The 17,921-nt window shown below is 44.4% G+C and overlaps 1 protein-coding gene across 9 annotated transcripts in view; it reads right to left on the bottom strand.

The window, feature by feature from the left end:
• RAPGEF4 (Rap guanine nucleotide exchange factor 4) overlaps positions 1–17,921 on the bottom strand; it is a 291,519-nt gene that overhangs the window by 57,479 nt on the left and 216,119 nt on the right. For all 9 annotated transcript variants that reach the window (XM_084799441.1, XM_084799442.1, XM_084799444.1 and 6 more), the window contains 5 exons: positions 7,847–7,931; positions 7,296–7,356; positions 5,278–5,354; positions 4,795–4,941; positions 2,605–2,720 (listed from right to left, as the gene is read on the bottom strand). In XM_084799441.1, the coding sequence (XP_084655567.1) occupies positions 2,605–2,720; positions 4,795–4,941; positions 5,278–5,354; positions 7,296–7,356; positions 7,847–7,931 (486 nt within the window). The remainder of the gene's footprint in view (positions 1–2,604; positions 2,721–4,794; positions 4,942–5,277; positions 5,355–7,295; positions 7,357–7,846; positions 7,932–17,921) is intronic.

Genomic DNA, 17,921 nt, shown 5'->3' with positions numbered 1-17,921 from the left:
TGCTCTGGCTATCCTGGACTCATTTTGTAGACCAGGCTGGCCTTGAACTCACTGCCTGCCTTTGCCTCCCAAGTGCTAGGATTAAAGGCGTGCGCCACCACGCTCAGCTACCTTTATATCTTTTATATCACCAATCTTTTTCTTCATATGCTCTTTAGTTTGAGTTTTCATTCCACTGAATTCATAAATTGGAAGGCATCTAAACTGAAGACTTGGAATAAACACAGGTTTTTTGTTGTTGTTGTTGTTGTTGTTTTGTTTTTTAATCCTCCCTCATGTATGAAAGAGGTGAAGGGAGGCCCCAAGGGCATCTCTTGATCAGATGTTCCAAAGTTAAGGAGAAATTTCCAGATTTACCTTACCAGATATCATAATTTTCCTGAGACATGAGATAGTATTAAAGAACATGATGACCAGGTTCTCCCTCAATCACAGACATAGGGGAGGGGAGAAGGGGGGAAGTGGGAGGGAGGGAGGAATAGGAGGATACAAGGGAAGGGCTAACTACTGAGATGTAATATGAATAAATTAATTAAAAAAACCAAAAAAACCAAAACTCCCAGTTACTTGCAAAACCAGAAAAAAAAAAAAAAGAATATGATTACCTGCAAAATAATCTAGTTATAAATAAATCTTGAAAGTAGTATACCCCCCCCCCGACACACACACACAGCATCACTGCCATCCTCCTCAGTAGGCTACAAGGACAACTGTCTAAAAAGTAGATAGTAGCATAGATATAGAGCTGGGACCACAGTTCAGTGGGAGAGCATTTGCTGAACACATAGAAAGTTCTAGGTTCAATCCCTGGTACAAAAAGAATAGATAAAAGTAAATAACACTAGTACATAATAAATAAATCCAGGTATCAAGTTTAGAGCTTTGTAAGTGAAAGAACAGGTTTTTTTTTACACAGTTCTTTTTTAGTGCCATCCTCTTTGAGACATATTGGTTTGCAGATTTACCATGGAGTATTAAAGATGCAGTGCTCTTACTTATAGCCATCCCTCCTCGTCTGCACATTTGGTACCAGGATGCACACTGCTACACAAACATGCAGCTGCTCAAGTCCCTCATACAGAATAGCATAGAATACACCTTCCCATGTGCTTCGATTTGCCCTAGGTTACTCAGAGTACCACATATTTACTGACAGCAACTGTGATGTAAGTAGCTGCTATTCTGTATTGCTTAAGGAATAACCATACGGAGACATACACGGACATGCTCAGGTGCGTGGCCCAACTCTGTGAGTATTTCGGAGCCCATGGAATCTACTACTCTGTTTTGCCAGTGTAAGCTAGGAAGCAGGAGGAACAGAGGTGTAAGAGTCCGTCAAGCTGAACTCCCCTTTAAGGCAGTGGTTTTCAGCCTGTGGGTTGAAACTCCTTTTGAGTCAACCAACTCTTTCACAAAGGGTAGCATATCAGATAGTCTGTGTATCTGTTTACATTATGTCCCATAGCAGTAGCAAAATTTAAGTGATATAGTAGCAAAGAAACTGAATTTACGGTTGGGGGGGCCACCACAGCATGAGGAACTGTATTGAAGAGTTGCTGCTGTCTAGGGAGGACAGTCCCGTAGGAATTCTGAGCAGGCACTTGCCAGTGAGAGCTGACGTGCCTCCATCCCTTCTAAAGGGTTGTTTTAAGCATTAGATAAGATTTACAAAACATACTGTGCTTATTTAATAATATGTTTCTTCCTGTCTTCTTCTCAAATATGTTGACTTACCCAGATGAAAACAACTGAGTCATAGGCTTTTTAGTCGAAACAATAGGAATTCATCAGTTTTGGTGAGCGCTCTGATAAAGGGAACCCCATTTTACTTGGCAACAAAGGAAAATGCTCTTTCAACATATTATTTGGTGATGTTTCTTTAGCAAACAAACACATTCATCTGCTTTTCTTATACACAGATTGAAAATTAATCCCCACTTAAAACTTCGTAAGCCCCAATTTCCTACAGGCTTGTTTCTACGTCTCTTGTCTCATCGCGCAGACGTTGGTCCATTTCGTGAGGCAGTCTTAGGTAGGAAGCTACAGTAAAAGCTGAAAACGACCCCAGTTAAACAAGAAGCCTGCGGAATGGGAAGCCAAACTCCCATCTGACACTGGCAAGAATAAGTGCCCAGGAGGCCGATGAGACAGCACACACAACCAGAGCTTCGTCCATGTCACTTAGTCACTCTAATAACAAGGTGAAAACGCTTTAAGAGAAGCCCCCCCCCCCCCCCCCCCCCGCCAGCTGCCTGGCATGCTGGCTTGCATTGTTGCATTGTTCTGGTGGGGAGGGGACGGGGGTTATGTCTTCTTTTTGAAGCTCTCATGGCTGTGTGCTATGGTGGGGGAGAAGCCTTGGAGCAGGACCGTATTCTCTCTGCATTACTCTACCCTGTCCCAAGCTCAACGCAGTGCCAGAAATGGATACATTATACGCCACAAGATGTGTGATTAGGCAATACAGAGAGAAGAAGAAGAAGAAAAAAAAAGTCACACGCACTGCCATCTTCCACAGAAAGGGAGAACATGCTATTGTAGAAATGATACCATGTGAAAAGGTTAATCATAGTCTGGCAATTACAGTGTTGGATGCAAACATACTTTTGCTGAGGCTGCGAGTTTCCTTGATTAGAAGCTCTGTTCCCTGCTGGGACCTTCTCCAGCACCAAGACATCTTGGTCATGTTCCTTAAGTCTGACTGTATTCGCCTCAACGTCCTGCAAACACAAATTACACCACACACAGATGCTGCTGTTCACTCAGACAATGACAGAAATTTCCAATGCTTCAGAAACTCATTTGGTGCTTGTGATGTTAATTGTCGCGTCTACAAATTAAGCCATTTTTCAAAGTCAAGGGCTGGAACGGTCAGAGGGAGGACCAGATGAGGTTTGAAGCATGTGGTTTTAAAACTGCTTTTACCCTAGTCTCAGGAAAAAAAAAAAACAAAACCAAAACTCCAGAGGAGCCTGGGGTGGTGGTGTGCTCTGGGAAGTCTCTGGGGGAGGGGCATGGGACAGGCAAACGGGGAGCCAGAGGTGTTTATTCTCTCTAAAAATATGTGGCAAACAGTCCTGAGCTTCTGCGGAGTCCCTTTCTCCTCTATCGTCCATAGGAAAGGCACCTCTGTGTGATTAAGCAACCGTTTTGTTTTAATTTGGACATGTCTGGAGTGTATATGCATCCATGTTTCCTCGTGTGCTTTGCGTGCAAGCGTGCATGCAGAAACCACAGGTCCTCACCTCAACCACTCCCCACTGAGCCTCTCACTGAACCTGGAGCTGTCTGATTCAACTAGACTGGCTGCTCAGCGAGCCCCACAGGGCCCTGTGAGTCCTGGGCTCAGAACTCACCACAGGGCCCACCAGGGTTACAGGTGAGTCCTGGGCTCTGGACGCAAGCCCTCACACTCATGTAGGAAGTGCTTTACTGACAGAGCCGTCTCCCCAAGCACAAGCTATGCTTCTTTCAAAATCAAATTGAAATGTTATCCAAGCCCTTTTCGGTTATTTTAAATGGCTTTATAAATGATGTCAGTGACAAAATGGTCCAAATATGACTCTTTCAAATGCTTTTTCCCCCCTAGAGTATAACCTCACAGGTTTAAATGTCAGAGTTAGTCAAATTCACCTAAATCTTAAAATACTTTAAAAAAATATTTACTCTGAAATTTGTACTGCATTTTTGTAATTTGGTCTCCATTTTTAAACAGGACCAGATAAGGACAAAAACCAAATTCCTATGATTACTATTGACAAGGTCTCATATGCCCCAGGATAGCTTCAAACTCTGTGTAGCTGAGACTGACCTTGAACTTCTGATCCTACAGGCTTCCACCTTCTAGGTACTGAGATAATCCTTGTTCATCACCAGGCCTGGTTCATAGGTACTGGGGGATTGAACTCAGTGCTTTAGGCACACCAGGCAAGTGCTCGCCCAGCTGAGCCACTCTTCTAATGCTCTCTATGTACGGACTTTGACTTTCTTGGCTTTGTGACTAAGTATGTATCCAGTGCTGTGAGCAGAGGCCTGGGCTTTGGGCAATGTAGAGAGAGAGAGAAGTGCACGCGGAAGGACAGGGACAGAGGGAGCTTCTCTGGGACCACGGATCATTTTTTAACATCTCATACACTTACCGGGACCTTAAAGAGCTTTTGGGGGCTCTTCCTCACAGCCCAACCTCAGGTGCAGTTTTGCTGCCCCACGACCACCCAAACCATTCACCTGTTTGCCTGTATCTGCAACAGCTGTGGCTTGAAACAGCTTGAGATAAAGCCCTTGAATGGATAACTTCAGTTGGCATGAATTTCTGTTAGCAAACACTCGGTAAATCAGGAGTGTGTGATGCTATGAGCATGGTTCACTTGGGAGGAGATGGGAAACGGACCATAGGGAAGACATGCGGCAGAGGGGGGCTGCCGCTCTCCTGGACAGTGGGGTAGAAAGAGAGCATCCAAAGGGATGCGTAGGAGAGCAGAGAGGAACTTCTTAGCCTTTGATATCTTGCTAAGACAGCTGCTAGTGTTGTCCGTTCATACGGACCAGTGTGGGCATGTGCAGAGGAGGTATTTGGTCCAGCATACTATTTGATATCTGCAGCTGGTCACCAGAATGCACAGGAGCACACCGAGCATGCCGGTGTCATCACAAAGGCCCTTTGTTCGAGCATCTATTTGCCGCAATCCTGTGGGATGAACAACCCATTCAAATCTTTTCTTATTTAAGAAGGTGCGGGGGGGGGCGGGGGGGGGTTAAGATGTCCTTCAGCCAAAGTGCACTCTCTTCACTCACCCTCAGAATCCGGTTGAAGTCTTCCTTGTCAACTCTTAAGAAGTGACAGTTATCTTCCCGAAGAACAATGGAGGCAGCTCGTGGAGCATCGTTCACCAGAGCTAACTTGCCAAAGTCATCTCCCTCGTGCAGGGTGCAGACCACACCCTGGGGAGAGCAGGACATTCAGATAAAATGGATCAAACACCACCCTCCTTACCCTCCCCTGCTGTTGCAAACACTGTGTGTGTAAATGGACTGCAGCTAGTATTATATCATCAAATTAAAACGCTTAATTTTTCTTTCACAGAATAAATACAGTCAATGAATGACTCTGAGTGCAATAATTGAGAAAACTGATGATTAAAGATGAAATTATGTCCTTTCTACATGGAGTAACAATGCCATGGTAAATTTAATTGCAGCAACATTTGTTACTACTTAGAGACATACTAGCAAATGGAGTATAATAAAGCTTAAAAAAATATATAGAGAGATATATACCTTGCCATAAATGACTACATTCACCGATCCTTTTAGAATAATGTACCAGGAGGTACCTTCTTCCCCCTGGTTAAACACTAGATACAAAAAGATGAAGAGACTTACGACAAGAATAGAAGCACATCAATATAAATTACAGCTTATCAAATCATCACTTTTAAGTCCCCAGAATTACGCATACATAAAATACAAAAAAAAAATTACTGGCAAATCCTAACTAATTCAGGTGGAATATTATTGTCTTTCTATAGACCATAAAAGCACAAGAAACTGCAGTATTTGCTCTACCTTGAAAGACAGGTTGTTACCGGATATCAATTTACCAGCAATCCATTTCTTAATGGATTGCATGTTTCCCCCACAATTCACAAAGCATTGTGCTGTAGAAAATAGGTTTTAAAAGTGATCTGACCAGTAACGTGAAGTTTGAAAACATGCAAATCAGTGCTGTAGCGTGTTGATAAATACATACCTGCGCATATGTTTTTAACTGGTTAGAATAATAACCAATGTATTCAGGGTAGGACTCTCCCTCAGGAGGGTGAGAAAGAACAGACTAAAGGAAGGAACGTGAGGCAGCTGGAGTGCAAGGTTCATTGTTTGTAAAATAGTTAAACTATAGTACAAGCAGGTGTGTTGGATAAAAATGAAATATTTTAATAGTCCCTATTTTTCATCTGGCACATTTAAATATTTCATAGTACAGTGAAAACAACTAATGAGTTTGAATGAAAAAAATTAAAAGACAAATGAAAATGAATTAAATAAAAAAGAACTGAAGAGACAAAGCTAAAAAAAAAGTTTCTTGTTGACAGAGGTATCAGTTTTAGAAACAATGAAGACATTTTGAGATATAACATGTAAAACATACTTTGCTTCTATAATTCATATTTCTTATTTCTTTTTAACTATCACGACATAGCTAACAAAGAACAAAATTTCCCAAAAGATGTCTCCTGGAAGTTTGTTTAATTGCTGTTGATTAACAAGGTGTTCCTGTGTGTCACCTGGATTAGGAAGGGCCATTTATGTGTAGCCATCACCCCCTGTTTGGCACAGGACCCTGAGAGCCCCTGACATTCTACTTCCTCTTCTGATTCTGCCACAGAGCAGAGAAGGAGGCATTGCCTGGCCTTAACCCCAACTGCTGGACACAGCTTTTGTAGGACGAGTGGGAACGCCACTTTAGTAATACTGCTTGCATCTATTAATATTGGATTTTTTTTTTTTTTTGCTTCCAGGTATGATCACAGAACTGAAGGACAGCTTGAATTCTGGAGAGATGCCCCATTTGACTAGCACCACGTAAGTAAGAAATGCAAGCCTAAGAATCCCTCCTGGGCTTGGAGCCTCCGGGTGCAAGAAGAACAGGAACACAACACTTTAAATGTAACTTAACAGGCAATTTCAAGAGCCAAATTTGTTCTTTTTTTAAAAAATTAATTTAACCTTTTTTTTGGTGACTGAGTCCCAAACTTGCTATGCAGCCACGGATGACCTTGAAGTTCAAACTATTTGCCTCTGCCCTCCCAATTCCATCCCCTCACCCCCCCCCCCATCCCCTCACCCCACCACACCCCCCCTCCTGGCTTACACAGTGATTAGGATAGAACTTAGGGCTGGCTTCACACATGCTGGGCAGGTGCTCTGCTAACTGAACTATCCCTCAGCCCCAGACTAGTTCTAAATCCACAAACTGCAAAGAAGTCACTGTGCAAGTCATGCCCCCAGAGCCCTGCAGGAAGAGTAAAGACTTCATGCATTCCACTCATGCTGAGCCAGTGGAGTAGGAAGCCAGCAGGACTCAGATTGGCAAGGGCTACATGTGCGGTGCTGGAAAAATCCACCAAACCTCAGATTAACTGACACAAACTGGCATAGTCTTGGGTCCAGAAAAGTACAAGTGCCACTTGACATCCTGCTGGGTCAGTGTGGGGCCGACAGGGGAGAGTGTGGCATTGGCCTGGGACAGCAGAGGGTGTGGCCAGGCACAATGCTTCCTCGGGACTCTCACTTACACACAGTTCCTCCTTTGGCGTGAGACTCAAAAATGAGAACGCCCGCTAACTCCCGTTTCACCTAGAAGGAAAAGAAAGACCGTGGGAAGGCGAGGTGTGGGAGAAGGGATTTGTGTTTTGCGTGGATGCCTGATGGTTGTGGTCCCCAGGCTCACCTCAAAGCTATCATCTTGCTTATACAATTCCCTGTGATCCAGAAAAAAACTCTCACTGGACTTGCTGCTTGGAGCTCAAAGTCCGTACCCAAACTGTTGTCTAGACAAACCAGCTTGTAATGAATTCCCACCAGGCAGCCCCCTTAGGGACATTTATTTACTTTGTGGGGTGACTGCATGCTACGGTGTACATTTGGACATCGGAGAACAACTCGCCAGAGTTGTTTCTTCCTTTCCACCATGTGGGGTTTCTGCAATGGAGCTCGGGCTTGTACCTATACCCACGTTGAGTCACTTCTTAGACTCAGACATCGTTTTTGTTTGCTGATCTACGATTTTTATTTCTTTTTCTTGACTGCGTACCCGTGTGCCACAGCTCGCTCAAGAGACACTTACTGTGGTAGAAAGATGGGATAAGGCTTTAATATGAAGGAGCTCATCGTAAATAATCTCCAGGTCATCCACAGTCCTCTGGCCAGGTCTATAAAGAAAGACAAGAATGAAACGTTGTTACACGAGCTTCAAATACGGAAAGGGATCCAGTGGTCAGGAACATGTTCAGGGGGTTATTTTATATGAAAATATACCAATGGAGGGAGACATTGTGCTGCAATACTCCCTACAGAGTATAGAAATGGATGCTTTCACTAGTGGGAAGGATACGGGAGGAGAAACACAGACCCAGGCTCCCATTCTTTCCACTCTCAGTAGGATGAGCCCTCTACATGGTCATTGGCTGACTCACCGGGCACTTTGTAGAACATTGTAAAACATTGTTTTTTATTACATTCTCAATTAATGATGACAAAACTTGCCTCTTCAAGCACTGGGGACACTGGGTCGGTCACCTTGACAATGGATTCACATTTCTTGGCTCCAGTGTAGGACCATAGCCTAACAAATAGGTAACACTGCCACTCTCCCTGTGATAGGCTCTAGGCTCCATCCAGAAGACTCAATGATTCCTTACACAGGCCTAAGGAGGTACGTTCATTGTGTGAGAATAAGACCAATCACACTGTCTGGAATTTCTAAGACAGGGAAAGCAAGGTGCGTTCATGTGTCTGAAACTCTGTTCCACAACTACCACTGTGCACAAACAGTTAATCTATGCTAATGCTTTTTAATTACAAAGCTTAGTAATGTATAAAATTAGTAATGCACCTTTGGTGTATGGAATAAGGGGTAATTTTTAACATAAGAAGACAGAGAAAATTCCTAACTGCCTTTTGTATCCAAAAATTGTTTTTAGAATCTTTTTAATATTTAATAACAGTAATGATAAAAAAGATAAGATTAGTTCATAATTTGGGGCTTTTATTGTTTATTGCAATATAAGGAAGCCTGATTAACTGACACTCACATCTGTGGAGAATGAATAAGGGCAGCTCCCATAGCTTCATATGTTTGAACACCTGGTCTCCAGTTGGTGGCACTGTGTGGAAAGGATTAGGGGTGTGGCCTTGCTGAAAGAGATGTGCCACTGGGGGTGGGCTCTGAGGTTTCAAAAGCCCATGCCATTCCTCATTAGCTTTCTCTGCCCCATGAGTGAATTTGCCTCAAGATCTGAGTTCTCAGATACTGCTTCAGGGTCACGCCTGCCTGCCTTTTGCCATGCTCCCCACCATGATGGTCACAGACTTTGACTCTCCGGGACCGTCAGCCCCAGTAAACCCTCTCTTTTATAAATCGCATTGATACGGTATCATCTCACAGCTATAGAAAAGTAACTATGACACCACCCCTTTGACATTCCTTTGGAAAGCTAGAGACAGTTCGTTCTTGGGAGATATGTGAGATTTACGGCAAGTGTTGGATGTTAAGGTACTTACACACATTTGTGTAAGTGGGAAACAAACCCCAGCAACATGCTAATCGAAACTCAAACCAAAGTGTAACAAGCTTAAAGCAGAGCATGGTATTTGGTCCAGCAGTCTACATCTGGAACTTAAGTGAATTGTGTAGTGTTCAGAACTGCACTGTAAATATGATGAGACAGATGGTCGGATTAAACAATTTTGCAGGCACAGTGTCACACAAGGTAGGTGGCAGGCCTACTCTGAGCGAGCAGGAGGAAGGAAATACATAATTCCCAATGACCTCCATAAGGGCAGCTTTGCCATGAACAAAAGGATACAAAATTCAGGTCTTGGGAGACGCCAGCCACATTCATTTCCTGCCAGGGATCATCACTGAAGGACACAGTGGCACAGCAATCTAGTGCTTAGTGGTGTCACCTAGAAAGTGCAGGACCTTGAAAGACACTGAAGAGAAGCTGAGGCCACCAGGGGTGCCACAGGAGCCAGGCCCTCCTAGCAAGTGCCCAATCTACCACTTGACTTACACGTGGGGATTTTGAAATGAGGACCCTTGGGGATTTAAAAGTCAATCAAGTCCCCTCACGCATCTGCGGCCACAGAGGCAGCCACGGGGGAAGGCTCAGGTAGGCGGAAGAGGATTAGAGCTGTTTGGATCAAGGAGCTGCCCTGCTGTTCGTGCCTCTTGACATGAGGCAAATAGCACAAATGCTCCTGCATGCTCGGCTTTTACGGAAGGAGTTACTGGACTACCTTACGTCCTGGGTGTGGACTGAGCTGAAGGTGGTGGTGGGGGGCACAGCCTCGAGAAGAAAGGTTTACAAGTAAGCCAGTTCTAAAATCTTGGCAGATTCAGTATTGGAATCGAGGCAGCAGCAGATCTCTGGGCATTTAGCAGCATTTGGATGGCAGCAATACGAAATCTTTATTGCTTGACTCAGATGCCTTTTAAAAATTTAGAATTTTAAAACGTATTTAAATCACTTAGACATTAACTTATTTAAGTTTAAATACTGTCTTTAGGATTTACACATCTCATTACAGTAAAAATAATTACTTTCATCAAGAATTTCAAACATGATGAATGGTCAGATATTTGAGGCAATATACTCAAAATCTGCCAGTGCCAAGCCATTCCAATTAGTCCTAGGGCCTGTGGGGGGAGGTAAAGAAGGCAACATCCAGGCTATTTTTGAAATGCACTTGAGTTCTCGTTCCTTCCACAGCTTGCACCCCACCACTTCCTGCTTTCCTAAACCCTTCCTCTCCCTGTCCGTCCTTCTGTCTACCTCTCACAGTGTGCTCTGCCACCAAGGATTTGCTCTGCTTTGTCTCCCCTGGGGAAAAGCCCGGCTCCCATCTGGGTAGCTCTGGGATCTTACTCGTGGGTCATACAGCATTCTTTCCTGACCTCCAGTGGCTTCCTGGCCCTCCCATCCCAGAGCTGACAAGCATCCTAAGCTTCATCTTTTCAGTATGTCAGCATCCACCACAGCTCTTTAAAGCCTGGCCTTGATGTACTGTTCTAGAGTCATCTGTTATCACTCACTGTCCATCTTTCCTGATAGCCGTGTTGTCTGCCACAGCCACTGGCACACCTTTTCATTTCCGCAAATACACCCCACTTCCTGTCCACAAGACTTCCTGCAGCTCCTACCTAACGAGGATGCTTCTTTCTGCCTCAAGCCTCGCTTGGGCTCACCAGCCCTTGTCCTTCCAAGGCTGCACTGCTGTGGTAATCGGCAACACTCTCTGAGGAATGTTATTTGCTTGGCCATTCCTAACTCTGTACTCTTCTCAAGAGAAGCATCATCAAAAAGCATCATAGAAACAGAAACTGGCGCCAAGGTCTAACGTATGAACTTTCTAGTTGCCTAATACTCTCCTGGCTCATTCTGCATTTGTAAGACAGAATACTAAGTGGGAGAGCTGTAAAGGTCATGTAAGTAAAGACACACAGAGCATTGCGTGTTTAGGGAATATGGCAGAAAGGCGGGATGACTTTATTACAAGGGCAAGTTTTCCTCCTGGCTCATGGGACAGAGTTCTGAAAATTCACAATGAGTTTGGAAGTGACACCATGAGAGCCACAGAGCACTCCTGTTCTGTGGCCCGAGGGAACTTGGGGTGTATGCTATGTGATCTTTCCAATGAGGTCAAGCAACACAAGGTGTCCACAGCATATTTCATTTTGATCTACTCCATGACAAAGAGTGACAGCTGTCTCCTCTTGTCTGTGACCTTCCTCATCTGTAGTTGTGGTCTCTGTAATTTCACAGAGCTGTAGTCAACTAAGGTCCCATTATTAGGTGAGAAATTCTACAAATAAATAATTTACAAGTTTCAAATGACTCATAGTAAATTATTCTGATTGCTTTACTTTATTGGATCTATTATATATACTAGATCAAGCGTATATATATGTGTGTGTGGTGATTATATATGGAACATATATATTATGTACATTTATATGTACACGCACACACAGTAGTATACCATCCACAATCAAATATCCATGGAGAACCTTAGGACATTCTCCATAGGAAAAAGCAGGTATTTTAATTCTCAGTAGAGGGAGGAAATTGGATGGAAACAATCGATCTTTTTCCACAAATGATGGAAAAAATGTATAATTGTACAGCTATGACATGCAGCCAGTTACTCTGCATCAAAATAAATGTAGGGATGAGGTCTAGATGGAGGTAACCAGCCAAATGGCACCTGTTGGGCTAGCCGCTGTTTTGGTCAGGGTTTTGTCTGCGGCTTAAAAAGCCCAGGGAGAAATGAGCAGGTACCACCACCACACTCCACAGTGGGCCTTACCAGAGGGCCAGGAAGCTTCCAGAATTCTTGGATAGTGGAAAGCATAGAGGAATAGACTGATCAAGCCTGGAGGCCCTGGAGCCTGGCACCCTCATGAGAGCTAAGTGGTAACACGGACAGCAGTACTCCACACGAGTACTCTGTAAGGGCTTGGTCTCAGCGGTTCATCAACTGGACCCTACTCAGACTCACTGGACTCTAGTGCTGCCCCTGGCCTTCACCTACCACACTGAACAGAGTTTCTCATGGAGAGAAAACTTGTTCTCTGAGACGATGTCCAGAGAGGAACCTCAGGGTGGCTGACGGAGCCTGGGAAATGTAGAACAGAGCCAGTGGTTTTAGAGACACACAGTTGAGAAGAGTTGTTCCAGGAAGGGTACAAAATGGCTTCGGGCTGGATAAATTCTCTTTATTTTGGCAATAAATGGGAAGGAGAGATGATTTCAGCCTCTTCGACCCCACAGATCTCTCAAAAAGCACAGCCTGCTGGGAATAACCTAAAAAAAAATCCACCTTAGTTCTTTCGGGAAGGCTCTCTTGGGTGTGCCACTGGTATGCAAACACCTGTGTGGCAGCTTGCCCCAGGCCTGGTCATCCATCTTCAGCAGGCAACCCAGGTGAATAAAGTCTTCTACAGGGGCTAACCAGATACTGTGGTGAAGGGTTGGGCTTTGAAACCAAACTGAACAATGTCTAAACACAGGTTAGCTATCAAATGAATAGGAAAGAAAGAAAAAGAAAAAAAAAAGCACTACAGTAACAATAACAACAACAACAAAACAACTCTGTGGTCTGAAGTGATCGGGCAGGCCACTGTCATTTGGAAGTAGACCCAGGCTGCCAGGTGCTCTTTGGTCCTGTTTACAGCAAGTGGTGTAATGAGGTGAGAGAAGTCAGCGCTGCACAGCGTGAGGAGACTTTACTCTTTCAAAAATGAGTCTATTCACAATTCACAAAGCGATGAAAACATCCATAAGAGATTTGCCCAGAGCCAGGACCCTGTCCCTCTGGGGCCTCAACATGTCATCAGGATTGACAGTTGAGGTAAATACTAGGCAGAATGCCAGAGGGAACGAAAGTCAATCTGGTCAACCTGAGCAAATCAAAGTGTGCGCGCCTCTCCTAGACAGTGCTGAGTCTCAGTGTTGGCAGTAGGAAAAACAGCAAAGAACCTGGCTGCTCCCAAGGCCGCCAGCGCAGGGCCGCTGGGCCAGCCAGAGTCTTTGGGAAAATTCCATCTCTCCACCCTTGATTTAGACGGAGGTACCTCCCCTTTGTCTGCCACGAGCCCTCAAAAAGCTTCTGAGAACATCTAAAACCAAGCCTTCCCTACCTACCGCAATCACCGAACAAAGTCATCCTTTAAAAGCGGGTCTCTAGTGGCTACAGTGGCATTAGGCACCTTTCATGCCTTGGTCTTTATGGGGGTGACAGGGGTAAAAAAAAAATAGAGAAGCGATCCTACAAATCAGCCCCCGGCCTGTTCAAACACGGTAATGAAAGGGTCCCAAGGACTGAAGGCAATTTGGCTTTCAAGAGGAAAGGGAAACGGGGCGGGGTTGGGGGGGGGGCGAGCACCGGGAGGAGATAACTCCCATGGACCTTCAGAAGAGGAACCCTCGAGGCTGCAGAAGTGAATTGACTCTCTGGATGCTCTGAGTGGCAGCTGGTGAATGTACCTGGTCTTTACTTGTCCTTCTCCAGATGTCACAGGGGGAGATGTTAGGCATCCCTGCTTCTTTACAAACCTGCGTGGTGCCACATTGATGTGGCTCTGTTGGATCCCGCTGCGGAAAGGCCTAGTTTCTGTAAGGGCTACATTCCTGGCAGCAACGCCTAGTTACAGGCAAGATAATAAACGGGGATGGAGGGAGAAGCAGTTTGTACATTAAAGGATGGGAGGGCGCAGGTGATCTAGGACACTGCTGGTAAATACTGTTTTATCAAGGAATTTATCAAGGTCAGAGACAGGGTTCCTCCGCTATTGGGATGTGGATAGAGTAAGGGATTCGCCCATCTGCCAAGTGGTGTGTGGGCATGACTGGGGGCACAACAAGCGGGCGAGAAAGTGAATAAACTGGTTCCAGTAGGCCTGCCACCTGGTAGACCCTGATTCATGTAGAAAACACTAAGAGAAGTCAACATTCTAAATACAAGCACAAGCCATGTATATGTTTCTAAATTTTCTTTCTTTCTTTCTTTCTTTCTTTCTTTCTTTCTTTCTTTCTTTCTTTCTTTCTTTCTTTCTTTCTGAGACAGGGTTTCTTTGTGTAGTTTTGGCTATCCTGGACTCGCTCTGTAGACCAGGCTGGCCTTGAACTTACAGAGATCCACCTGCCTCTGTCTCCCTGAGTACTGGGATTAAGGGCGTGTGCCACCACGCCCCGATAAGTTTCTAAATTTTAAAAAGTGTTCTGTTTACTTCCGAGGAGGGGATGTTTATTTCTGATGTAGGACTTCACCACAACCCACCTGATATGCTACTTCAAAGTCATTGTCTTAACGTCCCATCGTGTTCTGATGCTATTGGCACCTGACATTTTCCTTTCCCCTTAAAGGGAAGTATGGTAAGGGTCCGCAGCCTTGTCTAGAGAAATAGTTTGTTGTTGCTTGCTTGTTTCTTTTTCCCACCTGCAATGCCTTTCTTTGTACATGTCAGAGACATTCCCTGTGACTAACAGTGAAGTGTCAGGCCTGGCTGCCACCCTCGTACTTATCTTAACCACAGAGAAGTTTGTTACATGCAAGTAGCTCTCTTCTGTTCTAACTGTAAAGCCTGTGCATCAGGGCTTGTGCTTCTTCATGAGATTAGAAATAAATACAGACTATCCATAAATAGCAAAAGGCGTTCTGCTTGTGAGAAATGATGCCCATCTCTGTAAGACATGGGGCCCCAGTTCCATAGGTCAGAGACTCAAAGCCCTAAAATGCTTTTAGGACAAGGTATTTGGTTGTGCTCAGGAACAGACTCTGCCTAATACTCTGACAGCAAGTGTGTCTTACAAGGACTTTCAAGAAGGTTAACATTAAACTTCTATTTAAATAAGAAGTATTTGTTTTTGTCTTATGTGCGTGGGCAAGTTCTTGCATGTGTGTGTGTGTGTGTGTGTGTGTGTGTGTGTGTGTGTGTGTGTGCACCATGTGCACACCCAGTGCCCAGTGCCCAAGAAACCCAGAAGAAGATGTCAGAGCCTTTAGAATGGAATTAGAGGCTATTGTGAGTCACCATGCAGGGCTGGGAACTAAATCCCGGTCCTCTACAAGAGCAGTAAGTGCTCTTAACCTCTGAGTCATCTCTCCAGCATCCAATATTAAACGCTGTAAGATGTACAACTACTGGTACTTTCCTTTGAAATACCCAAGTAGTAAGAAGAAGAGGACAAACCAATGAGGGTGGAGTCAGATGGCAAAGCTCTCACTCTGGCTTTGGGGACAACAGAAAATTCAAACGTTCAGAAGTGCTAGAAGGACACATTATTAGCTTTACTTTTTTTCTCAGTAAACTGTCAGTTCTTATCAGGGACAAGGTGAATTGTCCTATTGTTTCCTTTTCTTCTCCTCCTCCTTTTCTTCGGGCATCTCATTCTGATTCACTAACTGTACTAGAAAGAAGAAATCTGAGGTAACTTTGCAGGAAGGAGAGAATCGTAGCAAGATGAAAATCGCTTGACATCCATTCAGCTCAATTTATTCTCCTGAAAGTTATAATTAGCCATGTAAAGTTTATAGCGTTCTTTAATGCTTGAAAGGGTTGAAGGATGTGAGGTCACCATGTAAACTACGTAGTACTACTCAAGTATGAGTCACTAAGTTTTGTGTGTGGTTCTGGTGGAGTAAGGAGGCTCCTCTCAGCTGTGGTTTGTCTCCTTACCTAAATTTTCCAGTGACTCTTCTAGACAGCTGCGAAGATGAGCCAATTAATAATCCCAAGCCAGGGACTGGTTTTTAGCAAATAAAATGATGCATGAAAGCCTGGCATGGTTCTGTGGCCTGTTAGCCCCAGCACCCCAGAGACAGAGGCAGGCAGATAGCTCTAAGGTTGGAGCCATCCTGGTCTACATAGTGAAACTCTGCCTCAAAAAAAAAATGCACGAAACATATATAGTTTTAAGAAAGCATTGTTTATCTGAAACCTCAGTTTAGCTGGGCATCCTATATTTAATCTGGAAACAGTAGTCATAAAGCCTTTCATTTCTGTGGAATCAGAACATTTGGACAATGTTACAGCCACATAACTATGTGGACCCTGCTGCTGACAACACTGAGGAGAGCTCAGTGCATGAGATACACGCACACAGGCTCCAGAAGTTTGCAGAGAAAGAGTAATCTCCCCTATTACCATAACCCTTTATAGACTGAGGAGTCATCAGAAACTCTCCAAAAGCAGGACGCTGTTTCTAGAGTAGATGTACACTTACATCCTATTCTATATGGTAACGACTTGTTGGCTGGGTTATGCTTCTATTTCAGCTTTATAGAGGAATGATGCAACGGGCTGAGGTAACCTTCTAATAACTACTTTAAAATCTGATTTCCATGACCTCTCTCGTCACCGATGCCCCAAGCCGGGGTCCCTTGAGGACCATTGGCAGCTGGAACACAGCTCCAGAGTAAGACATCGAGATCAAATTCCAAGCCACCACCACTGGATAGCCACAGGCAGCTTCTGTTTCCTAACGTATGAGGTGAGAAGTATGTTAACTGCCTCATCGTTGGCCGAGAGAATTGAGTTAAAGGATTGTTTATCCCAGTGCCTAGCACAATGCACTTAATAAATCTGCCCATCATTAAATACAATTGCATTTGTGTTTCCATTTGCAAGGCCTTGGAAAGCAGGGAGAGAGGGTGAGCAGGCATCATTGAGTCCCTGGAGATCTGTACCCAAGAGATGTTGGATGTGTTGATGGCAAATCTGTGAGCAGAGAATCCTGGCTCTCATGCTCCATGTTACTGACAAGTTATTTAGCAGCCTCTTGGATCGCATGCATGCATTTTGAACGGTATCATTAAACTCTCCAAAACCCGTTAATTTTATTCTCATATAAATATCTAGCTGTGATCAGTCTTGGCCCCTCCGGTCCTTTCTCTACAGTCATCAGAGAATTCAACTTCAGAGATCAATGTGCTGCGTGTCTGACCGTTCACATCCCCCTCCATGCTCTTCCACGGGGCCCTGAGGTGGCATAGCTGTGCTCCCTTCCTCTGACCCTGATTTAACTCTGCTCCATGTCTGTACACACCTTCAGCATCAGGCAGCTCCTTGTTTTCCCAGCATGCTTCTGGCCCACCCCATGCTTGTGCCCCTGCCCAGCTGGAAGCTCCTTCTCTGTTCTGGGAGGAAGAACACTGAAGCAATAAATAGCCTTTATTACTCCTAAGAAGCAGAGAATCAACCTACACATCCATCCATCACAAAATAAATACATGCAAGAACATAGCACATTCCACACCATGTTAGGGCCCTGGCCCTAGAGAACCTCATTCCATTAATTGTAGAAAACAAAAAACAAACACAACAGCAGCAGCAACAACAACAACAAAACCCACACACCTGAAAATCCCCAGAGAGCTAGCTACCAAAATGTTAATACCAATTATATATCTGGGAGATAGGATTGCATATGATAGGCCTTCTTTTGAAATTCCTTCTAGTAGTTTCCAAATTTTCTACAACAAATAGATTGACTTAAATAATAGGACATGATTAAAAAACGTGAGCTAATCTTACTGGGAACCCTGAAGTTTTAAGTGTGTCGCTACAGCCCCACTGTGCTGGGCCTGAATCATTGTGGCAGCAATTCAGTGTGCTTTCGTGGGTATGCAGACCCAAA

The sequence above is a fragment of the Acomys minous genome (genome assembly GCF_964271855.1).
Source record: "Acomys minous genome assembly, chromosome: 10".
In the NCBI taxonomy this organism is placed as follows: domain Eukaryota; kingdom Metazoa; phylum Chordata; class Mammalia; order Rodentia; family Muridae; genus Acomys; species Acomys minous.
Note: the sequence above shows the minus strand (reverse complement) of the source record. Positions and strands in the feature narration are given on the sequence as shown.